Source organism: Coregonus clupeaformis, chromosome 3 (assembly GCF_020615455.1).
Source record: "Coregonus clupeaformis isolate EN_2021a chromosome 3, ASM2061545v1, whole genome shotgun sequence".
Classification (NCBI taxonomy): Eukaryota; Metazoa; Chordata; class Actinopteri; order Salmoniformes; family Salmonidae; genus Coregonus; species Coregonus clupeaformis.
The window spans coordinates 34,600,727-34,616,978 of record NC_059194.1 but is presented as its reverse complement, the minus strand read 5'-3'; the positions used below and the strand labels follow the sequence as shown (position 1 = coordinate 34,616,978).

Sequence of the window (16,252 nt, the reverse complement as noted above, 5' to 3'; positions counted from 1 at the left end):
TGGGTTTTAGACAAAGCAGCTCCTCACGTACCTGCTCTGAGTCACAGTATCTTGCAACAACTGCCAGACGTGGAATGTCATTCACATCCACACTCTCATCAAGAGCCACATTAAACACAGGTGCATCTTTTAACGCTACAGTTTGCTGCTCCTTTACATTTTCAACCAACCTCAGACTGTCCGCCATAGGCTGAGAGAGCTGGACTGAGGGCTTGTAGGCCTGTTGTAAGGCAGGTCCTCAACAGACATCACCGGCAACAACGTCGCCTATGGGCACAAACCCACCGTCGCTGGACAAGACAGGACAGGCAAAAAGTGCTCTTCATTGACGAGTCGCGGTTTTGTCTCACCAGGGGTGATGGTCAGATTCGCGTTTATCGTCGAAGGAATGAGCGTTACACCGAGGCCTGTACTCTGGAGCGGGACCGATTTGGAGATGGAGGGTCCGTCATGGTCTGGGGCGGTGTGTCACAGCATCATCGGACTGAGCTTGTTGTCATTGCAGGCAATCTCAACACTGTGTGTTACAGGGAAGACATCCTCCTCCCTCATGTGGTACCCTTCCTGCAGGCTCATCCTGACATGACCCTCCAGCATGACAATGCCACCAGCCATACTGCTCGTTCTGTGCGTGATTTCCTGCAAGACAGGAATGTCAGTGTTCTGCCATGGCCAGCGAAGAGCCCGGATCTCAATCCCATTGAGCACGTCTGGGACCTGTTGGATCGGAGGGTGAGGGCTAGCGTTCCCCCCAGAAATGTCAGGGAACATGCAGGTGTCTTGGTGGAAGAATGGGGTAACATCTCACAGCAAGAACTGGCAAATCTGATGCAGTCCATGAGGAGGAGATGCACTGCAGTACTTAATGCAGCTGGTGGCCAAACCATATACTGACTGTTACTTTTGATTTTGACCCCCCCTTTGTTCAGGGACACATTATTCAATTTCTGTTAGTCACATGTCTGTGGAAATTGTTCAGTTTATGTCTCAGTTGTTGAATCTTGTTATGTTCATACAAATATTTACACATATTAAGTTTGCTGAAAATAAACGCAGTTGACAGGTTGAGGATGTTTCTTTTTTGCTGAGTTTATATATTTTTCAACTATGATGAACCACTCATTCCTGATAAGAAACCGACGAAATGAAACTGAGTGGAGTTGACCCTTGTCACGTGACGATGGGAAGGGAGCCTCTTATGTTTACACATCAATGCGTGCAAGAGCAGTTGCGAACTGTGTAATCGTTTAAATATTTCGCTTTCGTTTCTTTATAAATCTAAAATTGAAACTTTGCAAATCGAAATATTAAAGAGTGCAAAAGGGTAACGACGTTACCGGGAGATTCAAGACCGGAGTTTTGCACGCACGCAGAGTGTTGTAGCTAACGTTAGCCAGCTAGCATTACATTAGCTTAGCATAGGTGTCATGGACGAGCTAGCGGTTGAAGTCAGGGGGACGAGTGGGGCTTTTTACAAGGTGGGTTGGTAACGTTAGCTAGCTAGCTACTAGTTCTAGTTTGTTGAATGCGTTTTTGTTGCAAAGCGGTGTCCAGTAAATGTTTTGCATTGAGTCAGTCAGTGAGCTATCTTGCTAGCTAGGGGGTAACGCGTCAGGCCCAGACAAAACAGACAGTACAGCCTTATTCTATCACAGTCGGACAATGCTAGCTAACAACATATCTAAAGTTGTTTCAATAAGGTCATCAGTAATTTGAGTTTATTGTCGTTGATGGCATGTGTTATTTCGTCGAGTAACGTTAGTTTCAGCTGTTGGCTAAGTAATATTTTAACGTTAATAAGCCTTGCTTGCTAGCTATCTAGCAGTCAATGAGATTCAAATATTTTTGGCTTTGACCTCTTGTTGGCTCAATGACGGTCTGCCTTTGCTTCATGCCTTGTATTTTCTCAACCCTTTTCTCGTTTTAGGGATATTTGAAGGATGTTCATGAAAGTGCTGTCACTGTGTCCTTTGAAAACAAGTGAGTGTTTGGTTTCCGGCAACATAAGAGGCCTTTATACTGCTCTCAAATGTAATGTAGCCTGTCCAGCTAGTTTGTAGTTACAGTAGTTAGCTAAATAGCAACACAGTAAGCTACTTTGAATCAGACCCAGGCATTGAGTAATATGAGAGATCCATAGTTAACCACCATGGACTACTATAACTAGTTGTACTTGCAAATAACAATTGGTATCTCTTTTCATTGACACTTGTTAAGTTGTTGATTCATTTCCACTTGTGAAGTGCCCTGGTTTCATTTGTTTATTTCTATTATTTCAGTTGGCAGCCAGAGCGTCAAATTCCCTTCCATGATGTTAGATTTCCTCCAACAACAGGTTTTCAGAAAGAGATAAACGAGAGTGATGAAGTTGAGGTATGTGCTGTAAGTAATGGATAAGGACTTCCCTCCCACTAGTCAATGTCAATTAATCCTAATACTTTGCTGATTGTGAGTAGGCTAGGTTATACAATGGCAGCTCGATAGTTTCTTGAAAGCAGAAGGGAACTGCTGTTTTGTGTTCTTTCTGTTTGGTTATTCACAGGGTTTTGTTGAATGTGTATCTCAAACAATTGTAATGGATATCAGTGAGAAGAACTCAACAAGATGTACTTAATCAAATATTATCCACTGTTATTTCCACAGGTTTATTCTAGGGCTAATGATAAAGAACCATGTGGGTGGTGGCTGGCAAAGGTCCGGATGGTGAAGGGAGAGGTAAGTCTAATGCAGCGGTTCAAGCGAGAGTTTGCATTCATTTATTATTATTATGTAGCTATTGTAATATTGTCATGATGATCCCCATGATAGTCTCTTCTTCTCAGTTTTATGTCATAGAGTATGCAGCTTGTGATGCCACGCTCAATGAAATAGTCACATTAGAGAGGTTACGGCCTGTCAACCCAAACAAGCCAGCTACAAAAAACTCCTTCCTGAAAATTCACCTAGACGTCCCGGAGGACTTGCGGCAAATGTAAGTAGGCCTATTCTTCAAGGCTTTTTCAAGTAAAGTACTAGAGTTATATGTTTTCATTGCTGCCATATGTGACTTGGTTTTGAGGCTTATGTGTGACTATTGCTATGGGGGTTTTCTGTTCTTAGGTGTTCGAAAGACTCTCATAAAGATTTTAAGAAGGCAGTGGGAGCATTCAATGTCACTTATGACTCAGACAAAAGACAGCTTGTTATTCTGGTATGTTCGATTCTTTTTCTGGCTTCTCAAAGTTTCACAACTCGATCCCTGTTAGGTATTGTTTAATACATTTCCCGTATAATTTCTCTGATTTTAGTCTGTGAACGAGGTTACAACCAAAAGGGCGCAGATGCTGAGCGACATGCATTTCCGGAGCCTGCGCACCAAGCTGTCCCTAATGCAGAGGAACGAGGAGGCTAGCCGCCAACTGGAGGTAAGTAAAGTTTAAACACACTCACACACTCGCAAATCACATATTGTCAAACACATTAGCTAGGTTTCCATCCAATTGGCGAAATATTTTCTTGCGAATATTCTCAAATCTGCATAAAAATAATATGCACATTTTCCCACCAGAGAATTTTCTATGCAATGGATTTGTTGCAGATAAAAGGCTGTGCGTGATGACATACTGTACATAAAAATACCTTTTGCGGTTAAATTCCCATGTACCGACTAAAAAAGACAAGGTCAGTGGGTTTCCATCGCATTTTCAACTCTACTGATGGTTTTCTCACAAAAATGTTGCGTTATATAGCGAGTGTGCCCACTCAGGTATTGGCCTACATGATGAGATTATTATTATTATTATTATGGAGAAAGGATAAAGATGGTTTTTATTTGTCAAACGGCAGCCAATAAGACCCTCAATATTTATTGGAAGGAGCATCAAGCTCATCACCTTGTACTTTCACCACCACGTGAAGTTCATCATCATTTATTTCATCTGTAGCCTAATAAACTTCATGCTTTCCCGGTGAGTCATAGTGGGAGGACCACACATTTCATCACATGACCCCAAGTTTACTTCGATATGATGGTTATTATATCAATATTTACACATAAAAGCATTTCCACCGACATTTCTTGCATCATTAATTTAACCGACACAAAAAGATCCCACCTTGTCTAGCGTATATTGTTTTGTGGACATTTGGAAAGTTTACCGAAACATTTTCTGGTTCCATCAGGCCTGTCATTACGTTTTTTTATCCAACATATACTTTACTCGCACAAAAAGATTGGATGGAAACCTGCTTATTGTCTCAAATTAAGACAAAGCCATGTTAGCGTTGTTAACCTCTATAGGCTGTCTCTCTGCATGAGGTGAACTTCGGTTAAGCTATGCGTGGGGTTATGGTTTGTGTGCAGAGCTCTCGGCAGCTTGCATCAAGGTTCCATGAGCAGTTTGTGGTCCGAGATGACCTGATGGGGCTGGCCATCGGGACCCATGGTGCCAACATCCAGCAGGCCAGGAAAGTACCTGGGGTCACCACCATAGACCTGGATGAAGAGACCTGCACCTTCCACATCTATGGCGAGGTAAGGAGCTCACCACACAACTAGCACAAATATGGAAGCTCACAAACCTCTACTCACAAGCTATATTTACTTGGTCATACTAGTGTTATACATACAGTACCAGTCAAAAGTTTGGACACACCTACTCATTCCAGGGTTTTTCTTTATTTTTACTATTTACTACATTGTAGAATAATAGTGAAGACATCAAAACTATGAAATAACACATATGGAATCATGTAGTAACCAACAAAGTGTTAAACAAATCAAAATATATTTGAGATTCTTCAAAGTAGCCACCCTTTGCCTTGATGACAGCTTTGCACACTCTTGGCATTCTATCAACCAGCCTCATGAGGTAGTCACCTGGAATGCATTTCAATGAACAGGTGTGCCTTGTTAAAAGTGGAATTTATTTCCTTCTTAATGCGTTTCAGCCAATCAGTTGTGTTGTGACAAGGTAGGGGTGGTATATAGAAGATGGGTCTTTTACCAAACAGAGCTAAGTCCATATTATGACAAGAACAGCTCAAATAAGCAAAGAGAAACAACAGTCCATCATTACTTTAAGACATGAAGGTCAGTCAATGCAGAAAATTTCAAGTTTCTTCAAGTGCAGTCGCAGAAACCATCAAGCGCTATGATAACTTGCTCTCATGAGGACCGCCACAGGAAAGGAAGACCCATAGTCACCTCTGCTGCAGAGGATAAGTTAATTAGTTACCAGCCTTAGAAATTGCAGCCTAAATAAATGTTTCACAGAGATCAAGTAACAGACACATCTCAACATCAACTGTTCAGAGGAGACTGCGTGAATCAGGCTTTCATGGTCGAATTGCTGCAAAGAAACCACTACTAAAGGACACCAAAAAGACCCGAGAAATGGACATTTAGACCGGTGGAAATCTGTCCTTTGGTCTGATGAGTCCAAATTTCAGAATTTTGGTTCCAACCGCCGTGTCTTTGAAAGAGACGCAGAGTAGGTGAACATTGATCTCTGCATGTGTGGTTCCAACCGTGAAGCATGGAGGAGGTGGTGTAGGGGTGCTTTGCTGGTGACACTGTCTGTGATTTATTTAGAATTCAAGGCACACTTAACCAGCATGGCTTCCACAGTTTGCGCTTAGTGGGACTATCATTTGTTTTTCAACAGGACAATGACCCTAAACAAACCTCCAGGCTGTGTAAGGGCTATTTGACCAAGGAGAGTGATGGAGTGCTGCATCAGATGACCTGGCCTCCACAATCACCCAACCTCAACCAAATTTGAGATAGTTTGGGATGAGTTGGACCGCAGAGTGAAGGAAAAGTTGCCAATAAGTGCTCAGCATATGTGGGAAAACCTTCAAGACTATTGCAAAAGCATTCCTCATGAAGCTGGTTGAGAGAATGCCAAGAGTGTGCAAAGCTGTCATCAAGGCAAAAGGTGGCTACTTTGATTTGTTTAACACTTTTTTTGGTTAATACATTATTCCATATGTGTTATTTCATACTTTTGATGTCTTCACTATTATTCTACAATGTAGAAAATAGTAAAAATAAAGATAAACACTTGAATGAGTAGGTGTCCGAATATTTGACAGCAATGTAGTTGTATTTTATCTCCTCTGGGTATGATTCAATTGCAGGACCAAGAGGCAGTCCGCAAGGCTAGGAGTTTCTTGGAATTTTCTGAAGATGTCATCAAAGTACCAAGGAATTTAGTGGGTAAAGTAGAAGATTGAAAATTCATCAAAACTCAGTCTCCATTTTATCATCATTCATAATCTAATACCACATCTCCTTTGCTAGGGAAAGTCATTGGGAAAAATGGGAAGTTGATCCAGGAAGTAGTGGATAAATCTGGTGTTGTTCGAGTTCGGATCGAGGCTGAGAACGACAAGAAGCCACCTCCAGTGGATGAGGTAAATGGCTAGAATTAAAGTAACTCTGTATTGACTTGAATTGGTTTCTACTGATTACTTTGGATTCAATCTGTCCTCATTAGATCCTGTCTGTTTGTTTCTCTTACAGGGCATGGTGCCATTTGTTTTTGTGGGTACAAAGGAAAGCATTTCCAATGCTAAAGTACTGTTGGACTATCATCTCAACTATCTGAAGGTTAGAAGCTTGCCCCTATTGCTCTGCTAAAATCTGCAACATGATTCTGTTCCTTTTATGGATGTTAAGATAATTGCCACTTAGCAGACGCTTTGATCGAAAGACTGAAATCAGGAGTTTGTTTACTATTGACCGTTTACTGTTCTATTGACTGTTGACTTTATCAGAATGATAGGTTCTGCCAAACTTTCCCTATTAGATATATGGGTTACTTTTAAATAAGTAAGGTGCTATTGAATACAGACATGATACAGACACACTGTCTCTCCCTGTAGGAAGTGGACCAGCTGCGCATGGAGCGGCTGCAGATAGATGAGCAGCTGAGGCAGATTGGGGGAGGAGGCCCCAGGGCCCCGGGGACTGGACGGCCTGACAACAATATCTTCATCGTGGACAACGGTGGCATGGGCCTGGGCATGATGGGCATGGGCTCCCAGAGAGGAGGGAAGCCGTTCAGCAGGGGAGGAGGAGGCCGTGGCCGACGCGGTGGTCCCTCTTTTGCCTCCGGTATGTAACTGGAAAGATTGGCGCTGTATCTGCATGTCCATATGGAACAGTAGGCTATGTCCAGAAGGCACTGATTGTCTTCTAAACTCAGCAAAAAAAGAAACGTCCTCTCACTGTCAACTGCGTTTATTTTCAGCAAACTTAACGTGTAAATATTTGTATGTACATAACAAGATTCAACAACTAAGACATAAACTGAACAAGTTCCACAGACGTGACTAACAGAAATGGAATAATGTGTCCCTGAACAAAGGGGGGGGGTCAAAATCAAAAGTAACAGTCGGTATCTGGTGTGGACACCAGCTGCATTATGTACTGCAGTGCATCTCCTACTCATGGACCAGATTTGCCAATTCTTGCTGTGAGATGTTACCCCACTCTTCCACCAAGGCACCTGCAAGTTCCCGGACATTTCTGGGGGGAATGGCCCTAGCCCTCACCCTCCGATCCAACAGGTCCCAGACGTGCTCAATGGGATTGAGATCCGGGCTCTTCGCTGGCCATGGCAGAACACTGACATTCCTGTCTTGCAGGAAATCACTCACAGAACGAGCAGTATGGCTGGTGGCATTGTCATGCTGCAGGGTCATATCAGGATGAGCCTGCAGGAAGGGTACCACATGAGGGAGGAGGATGTCTTCCCTGTAACGCACAGCATTGAGATTGCCTGCAATGACAACAAGCTCAGTCCGATGATGCTGTGACACACTGCCCCAGACCATGACGGACCCTCCACCTCCAAATCGATCCCGCTCCAGAGTACAGGCCTCGGTGTAACGCTCATTCCTTCGACGATAAACACGAATCCGACCTTCACCCCTGGTGAGACAAAACCGTGACTCATCAGTGAAGAGCACTTTTTGCCAGTCCTGTCTGGTCCAGCGATGGTGTGTTTGTGCCCATAGTTGTTGCCGGTGATGTCTGGTGAGGACCTGCCTTACAACAGGCCTACAAGCCCTCAGTCCAGCTCTCTCAGCCTATTGCGGACAGTCTGAGCACTGATGGAGGGATTGTGCGTTCCTGGTGTAACTCGGGCAGTTGTTGTTGCCATCCTGTACCTGTCCTGCAGGTGTGATGTTTGGATGTACCGATCCTATGCAGGTGTTGTTACACGTGGTCTGCCACTGCGAGGACGATCAGCTGTCCGTCCTGTCTCCCTGTAGCACTGTCTTAGGCATCTCAGAGTACGGACATTGCAATTTATTGCCCTGGCTACATCTGCAGTCCTCATGCCTCCTTGCAGCATGCCTAAGGCACGTTCACGCAGATGAGCAGGGACCCTGGGCATCTTTCTTTTGGTGTTTTTCAGAGTCAGTAGAAAGGCCTCTTTAGTGTCCTAAGTTTTCATAACTGTGACCTTAATTGCCTACCGTCTGTAAGCTGTTAGTGTCTTAACGACCGTTCCACAGGTGCATGTTCATTTAATTGTTTATGGTTCATTGAACAAGCATGGGAAACAGTGTTTAAACCCTTTACAATGAAGAACTGTGAAGTTATTTGTATTTTTACGAATTGTCTTTGAAGGACAGGGTCCTGAAAAGGGGATGTTTCTTTTTTTGCTGAGTTTGTTTAACTGTATGTTCATACTCAACATATGGCTCATCTCACTGTAGTTAAACAGTTCAGCCTCATTTCCTTATTCTTTTCACAATACTAGGGCTATAAGGGACTGAGTGGAACTCGGTGAGTTGGTGATTATTTGCAGGATAACTAATTATCGGTCTCACCAGGCACCAACTCTGAGGCTTCCAATGCGTCTGAGACAGAGTCGGATCACAAGGACGAGCTGAGTGACTGGTCTCTGGCTCCAACTGATGAGCTGACCGGGGGCTTCCCCAAAAGACCCGATACACGCAAGAGAGGAGGAGGAGGGCCTCGCGGACGGGGAGGGAGAGGAAGAGGGGGAGGCTTCAAAGGTCTACTCTTCTTATTCGAACTAGCCTATCTATTCTTACTATAATACCCCTGCTGTGCAAGGGCCCAGTTTCACTGTCTTTACATAAATGCATTCGTTGCGTTAGTGTTTTATGTACTGCTGTATGAGTCAGAGTAATGATACAATCATTCTGCCATAAAAACATTTGAGATGCTGTATATTACCTTGTCTGTCTCTGTAGCTGAAGACATCCAGTGGACTGAGTCACGCTCACGGAATACCAGAGACCCTAAGCTGAGGCCTCAGGAAGATTCTTTGCAGGTGAGGAATTCCTGGCAGCAGCCTCAGATATTTCAATAACTGTTGCTGTGTCATAACACTACCACTAGATGTCACCATGTACTGTTTCAAGACCTCTGATGGGAAATGTAGATAATCATACATTTGTATGAACTTGATTTTGTCATTTGGTGATAAAATGAGCCATTTTGGTCACACAACAGGAGCCGTTTTGCAACTTAGTCATTGACCTTTGACAGAGGCTTAACAGGTAGCAGATAATGGACCCTATCAGATATTTATGTAGTTAGTGCTGCATATGAACTATTGTACAATGTATGCTCCCTGCATATAAAACTGCCGGAAAGGCCTGAATGCAAGATGGTAATCTTGATGACTCGCATGGTGAGTCTACTGTAGCCTACTGTACATGGTAAGCTGGTACACACCAAGTTGTACTTCATGTTTTTGTATGGAAACGGCTGAGATTGTTCTACAATATTCACAACATATTGACACAATTACAATCTTTATAGAATAAAAATCGAATTTCATCAATTACATAAATGTATTTGAGGGAATATTATCAAGCCAGCAGCAGATAAAACAGAAAGTGAATTCTCTCCTCCAACTCTCCCCAGTCTTAGCTTGCGGCTCTCACTGTCTAGCTGGCTAGCTTTAGGATATTTACTAGCCCATAACAGATACAAACTTTGCTATTTTATCGACAAACGGCAGTACACAAACAAATCCAGTTAGAAAGAAACAGCCACAAATTCATTCAGAAACGGAGAAAGAGAATAGCTGGCTATAGCAAGCTAACGTTAGCTGATGCCTCTTCAACAAGAAGCAACGGTGACAACATTTATACTAAGATAACAAAAATTACTTTCCCATTGAACAAAATCCACAATCCACCACTCCAAAGAAAGCCTGTCTCCGGGACTTCTCCAAAATGACCCCAGATCTGCTATCAGATCCTGCTACCACACAAAGCTTGGCCATCTTGATGAATAAAAATGCAATTGCTAGCTAGCTCCATACTACTAACCCACAAGTTTTATTTTGTTTTGTTATTTTACCCACAAGTAGATGAAGGGTGAGCATGGATTTTTATTTCCTCACTGTGTAGCTGACCGCGAGGCGTTGTGTGATTGTTTCCGAAGTTAGAGCTGATATGGAGAACCTCATACCCAACTTTTAGGACAGTATTACATTATTATACAAATGTATTTAGAAGTTTGTAATTTGGGAATGTTTTCTTGGGGTGCTCTAAGTTACTATTATATGCATTTCTGGCATTGATAAATAGCTGCTACATGCCCTTTTTTAAGCTTAATTTAAATTGGAGAGACATGGGAACAACAGTTTGAGCTCCGACATCTGAGTTTTTCACCACACAACTGACACAATTTATAACAGTGCTGATTTAATGGTCACCTGTGGCATGTGCAAACATAAAGCGATAGCACGTTGGCCGACACTATCGAATAGAAATGCATCTGGCGGGCGGGCAGACTGTTCCAAACTCTAATTCACCTGTAAGTGACGCTACTCAGTTGTCCTGCATCTCCCCAATCTACCTTCTCATACAGTATCCTCTGGTCCCACAGATCCGAGTGGACGGTAACAATGAGAGGAGTGTGCATGCTGCAGCCAGAGGTCCCCCGGGCCCCGCAGGCGACGGAACTGGCCCCGGAGCAAACCGACAGAGACCCATCAAAGAGCGATCTATCAAGAAGGAGAAGCAGGAGGGCCCTAGTGGCTTAGCCACTGCCGGGCCCCCGATGGTGGTGAACGGGGTGTCGTAGACGGGGCCGACGGAAGGCACCCTCGTCTCTCTCACACACGTCTCTCTCACACACACCACGCCATCAATCCAGAAGCTTCTTCATTAGAGACACGTTAGGCCAAAGAGGACAGGTCAGGGCTAAAATTAAGCACACTTTGGACAAACCAACTCTGGCAGCATCAGCGGCAGGTGGATGGGGTGTTGGGCGGGTTACTGTGTACAGGGAAGGAGCCATCTACGGTTTTAGGTGTTAACGGGAGAAGGCAAACTGAGACTGTATTTTTCTAATTGACATTGTTGACAACTACCTATCAGACTATTAAAAGCTGTGGGGAGAAAATGTTTAAAACAAAAAGAGGGGCCACCATGATGAATCTGTATTTCTAAAAGGATATGGTTTTCTATCACTTGTTCATGTACTAGCATTTTCTCCGGATAGAGGGTTGGATTGTTTGGTCCTTCCTGCCCTCTCTCTGTCATGATGTGTTTATGGAGCCCTGTGTCACAATGGAATATAGAACTCATTACCATGTGAGGTCATGGCTGCATCATTAGCAAAAAAAAAAAAAGAATAACCCTCCTCTCTGATCTGTGCCTTTATCTCGTGTGGATAGTATTACAAATAGAAGTCAATCAGGGAAGAAGACGACATTGGAAAACAGTAATGGATTTTACGCATATGTAGTGAACACACAGCTCACCTTCCAAAAAAATTAAACATTTGTTTTTTTAACCTTGCAATGCATGTAGGCTACATCTTTATCATAGGTTTCGACATCGGCGAAAGTCAGTAATCTGAGTTTTCTAAAGCGTCGTTTCCTTGTGCTGAATATTGCTTGAATAGGGATGCTGATTGACTTTTTCTAGCCAGTGATAAAGCATTTATCTTTTTTAAAGGGTGAAATGACCATGAACTCAATATCTATCTTACCATAGAATCGCAGTGGAGAAAGATGCTGGGGGTTTATTTGTGATTTTTGATTCAAGTCTCAACAGATTCATGTCATTTCACACTATGGCTACATTTAATGGAGATCATTAGATTCAGATATGACTCCATATTGTCAACACTGTACAGTACCTTATGACAGAAGCACTTATATATGGACCTTTTAACATGAACTACAGTGAGGGGGAAAAAAAGTATTTGATCCCCTGCTGATTTTGTACGTTTGCCCACTGACAAAGACATGATCAGTCTATAATTTTAATGGTAAGTTTATTTGAACAGTGAGAGACAGAATAAAAAAATCCAGAAAAACGCATGTCAAAAATGTTATAAATTGATTTGCATTTTAATGAGAGAAATAAGTATTTGACCCCTCTGCAAAACATGACTTTGTACTTGGTGGCAAAAGCCTTGTTGGCAATCACATAGGTCAGACGTTTCTTGTAGTTGGCCACCAGGTTTGCACACATCTCAGGAGGGATTTTGTCTCACTCCTCTTTGCAGATCTTCTCCAAGTCATTAAGGTTTCGAGCCTGACGTTTGGCAACTCGAACCTTCAGCTCCCTCCACAGATTTTCTATGGGATTAAGGTCTGGAGACTGGCTAGGCCACTCCAGGACCTTAATGTGCTTCTTCTTGAGCCACTCCTTTGTTGCCTTGGCCGTGTGTTTTGGGTCATTGTCATGCTGGAATACCCATCCACGACCCATTTTCAATGCCCTGGCTGAGGGAAGGAGGTTCTCACCCAAGATTTGACGGTACATGGCCCCGTCCATCGTCCCTTTGAAGCGGTGAAGTTGTCCTGTCCCCTTAGCAGAAAAACACCCGCAAAGCATAATGTTTCCACCTCCAAGTTTGATGGTGGGGATGGTGTTCTTGGGGTCATAGGCAGCATTCCTCCTCCAAACACGGCGAGTTGAGTTGATGCCAAAGAGCTCCATTTTAGGTCTAATCTGACCACAACGCTTTCACCCAGTTCTCCTCTGAATCATTCAGATGTTCATTGGCAAACTTCAGACGGGCCTGTATATGTGCTTTCTTGAGCAGGGGGACCTTGCGGGCGCTGCAGGATTTCAGTCCTTCACGGCGTAGTGTGTTACCAATTGTTTTCTTGGTGACTATGGTCCCAGCTGCCTTGAGATCATTGACAAGATCCTCCCGTATAGTTCTGGACTGATTCCTCACCATTCTCATGATCATTGCAACTCCACAAGGTGAGGTCTTGCATGGAGCCCCAGGCTGAGGGAGATTGACACTGATTTTGTGTTTCTTCCATTTGCGAATAATCGCACCAACTGTTGTCACCTTCTCACCAAGCTGCTAGCGATGGTCTTGTAGCCCATTCCAGCCTTGTGTAGGTCTACAATATTGTACCTGACATCCTTGGAGTGCTCTTTGGTCTTGGCCATGGTGGAGAGTTTGGAATGTGATTGATTGATTGCTTCTGTGGACAGGTGTGTTTTATACAGGTAACAAGCTGAGATTAGGAGCACTCCCTTTAAGAGTGTGCTCCTAATCTCAGCTCGTTACCTGTATAAAAGACACCTGGGAGCCAGAAATCTTTCTGATTGAGAGGGGGTCAAATACTTATTTCCCTCATTAAAATGCAAATGAATGTATAACATTTTTGACATGTGTTTTTCTGGATTTTTGTTGTTATTCTGTCTCTCACTGTTCAAATAAACCTACCATTAAAATTATAGACTGATCATTTCTTTGTCAGTGGGCAAACGTACAAAATCAGCAGGGTATCAGATACTTTTTTCCCTCACTGTATGTCAAACTGGGAAGCGATATTGAGCACATGGTCCTTTCATCATACATTGACCAACAATCACTTTCCTGTTGGTTTTTCATTTCAAAGTGTCAATGGAAAGACTGGCACAAACACATCTCTCGAACACTAATATATTGTTCATAAGATATTGACAATTGGTCATTAGATTGTAAATTATAAAAATAAGGGGGTTGCATACTGTATATTATCTCATTTGTTTAAAATACTTTTTTGCTATTGTTTTGGACTGAACTTCAAATGTGCACTTATCATTATTTTTGGTTTATCTGCAACTAAATAATATGAACCATAATAAATTATGTGATAAGATTTCTTCAGCAGGTGAATCACATGAATGCTGTCAAAAATATTACCAAGTTTAGATAACCCTATAGCTAACTCTGAGTCTACTGTACCTTTGCTGAATGGAGGATGAAGTTTAGTCCCATGTTATAACCATATGTCTTATATCGGATCAGTGCTTGTGCATTAAAACTTTAGTTTACAGTTGAGGGGAAAAAAACTACTGTGAGGGTATTCCTAGTGTCTTGTTTTAATAATTGTCCTTGTTTTCTTGTTTACTCTTGCAACATTGGATGATGTACAGCTAATGGGCATCAGTGAACAGCTGTCTGAGCATCACTTGTGTCGCTGTTCTTTGCCAATGTCCAATTTAAAAAATTGTCTTTCAGCAGGCTAACAGCCACTGCTCTCCCCAGCGTTAACAGTCAACAATTGAACTGGACCCAGTCTGACTCAGTCTTTGGGATTTTATATAAATTAGATAAGTATGATGATGAAATTACATGGACATTAATTTAATATTTTGTACTAATAGCGGAGTGGTGGGATAAGTAAAAAAGCTTTTTAAAACAGACAGTTATTGTGGGTTTAGCCCAGTTTAACGGTGCAGACTTGAAGAGATGTTTGATCAGATTGTGATGAACCGCCTGAGCAATGTGGGCCATGGTCTCTTCAGAATGGCACCATCCATCTCGGAGTTTATCTAACCCTGCCCGGGGCATAAATGGTTTACTCAGTATTTTAATGACGCATCTATCTGACACAGACAGTAAACTGACAAGGTGTTGCAGCTCAGCTCACAGTCTACTCTGTTGGCAAGGACAAGTCACAGTGTTGCCAAACAGATTGTTTTCTAGGTATTTATTTTCGGAACGTAGAAGAGTCAAGAAAAATAAAATGGTAAAACATTTATTCTTGCACACATTGTAGGGTGTTGTGGTTTGAAAGCAGAACTGAAACCAGAAATACTGTAGATAGTGAACCAACTGGGTAGATGGACCTTGTATGTTACTGCACTTTGGGTAATATTTTCTTTGTACATATTAGCGGGACAGATTGGGCTTTATGTTGACATTGTTTGGTTATAGTGCAATATATTTTGTATGCAAGCAGTTGCAATAAATAAAGGTTGATCTTCCTCTGCTACTTAAGAGTATTTTATTTATTTTGAAAGTTGGTGGCTATGGATTGGCCAGAAATTATCATGAAAGTTAAACATTTGTAGATATATTTCTTCTAAGAAGAAATATGTAATAATACTTTGAAACTTTGAATCCCTGACTATGAAAAGCTGTCTAATTTTAGAATCTTGAAGTGTTGCACCCTCTATAGACATCATAGTTATCTGACCCTGCTGGTCGTTTATGAACGTTTGAACATATTGTAAAACAATCTGGCCTTAATGGCCATGTACACTACTGGTCAAAAGTTTTAGAACACCTACTCATTCAAGGGTTTTTCTTTATTTTTACTATTTTCTACATTGTATAATAATAGTGAAAACATCAAAACTATGACATAACACATATAGAATCATGTAGTAACCAAACAAGTGTTAAACAAATCAAAATATATGTTATATTTGAGATTCTTCAAATAGCCACCCTTTGCCTTGATGACAGCTTTGCACACTCTTGACATTCTTTAAACCAGCTTCACCTGGAATGCTTTTCCATCAGTCTTGAAAGAGTTCCCACATATGCTGAGCACTTGTTGGCTGCTTTTCCTTCACTCTGCGGTCCGACTCATCCCAAACCATATCAATTTGGTTGAGGTCGGGGGATTGTGGAGGCCAGGTCATCTGATGCAGCACTCCATCACTCTACTTATTGGTTAAATAGCCCTTACACAGCCTGGAGGTGTGTTGGGTCATTGTCCTGTTGAAAAACAAATGATAGTCCCACTAAGCTCAAACCGGATGGGATGGCGTATCGCTGCAAAATGCTGTGGTAGCCTTGCTGGTTAAGTGTGCCTTGAATTCTAAATAAATCACAGACAGTGTCACCAACAAAGCACCCCCACACCATAACACCTCCTCTTCCATGCTTTACGGTGGGAAATACACATGCGGAGATCATCCGTTCACCCACACCGCGTGTCACAAAGACACGGCGGTTGGAACCAAAAATCTCAAATTTGGACTCCAGACCAAAGGACACATTTCCACCGGTCTAATG

General features: G+C 42.5%; 1 protein-coding gene across 2 annotated transcripts; it reads left to right on the top strand.

The window, feature by feature from the left end:
- The first annotated feature begins 1,182 nt into the window (after positions 1-1,182).
- Positions 1,183-11,779, top strand: LOC121544922 (synaptic functional regulator FMR1). Of its 2 annotated transcripts, none has more exons than XM_041855183.1 (15): positions 1,183-1,478; positions 1,928-1,980; positions 2,280-2,373; positions 2,644-2,715; positions 2,823-2,971; positions 3,100-3,190; positions 3,288-3,404; positions 4,343-4,513; positions 6,121-6,199; positions 6,284-6,396; positions 6,506-6,592; positions 6,868-7,099; positions 8,830-9,015; positions 9,217-9,296; positions 10,868-11,779. In XM_041855183.1, the coding sequence occupies exons 1-15, from the start codon at positions 1,428-1,430 to the stop codon at positions 11,063-11,065; spliced, it is 1,773 nt and encodes a 590-aa protein (XP_041711117.1). In that variant the 5' UTR covers positions 1,183-1,427; the 3' UTR covers positions 11,066-11,779. The 2 variants fall into 2 exon arrangements, with proteins under 2 accessions (XP_041711117.1, XP_041711110.1); XM_041855176.1 differs by having other exon boundaries at positions 2,280-2,382.
- Positions 11,780-16,252: the final 4,473 nt, after the last annotated feature.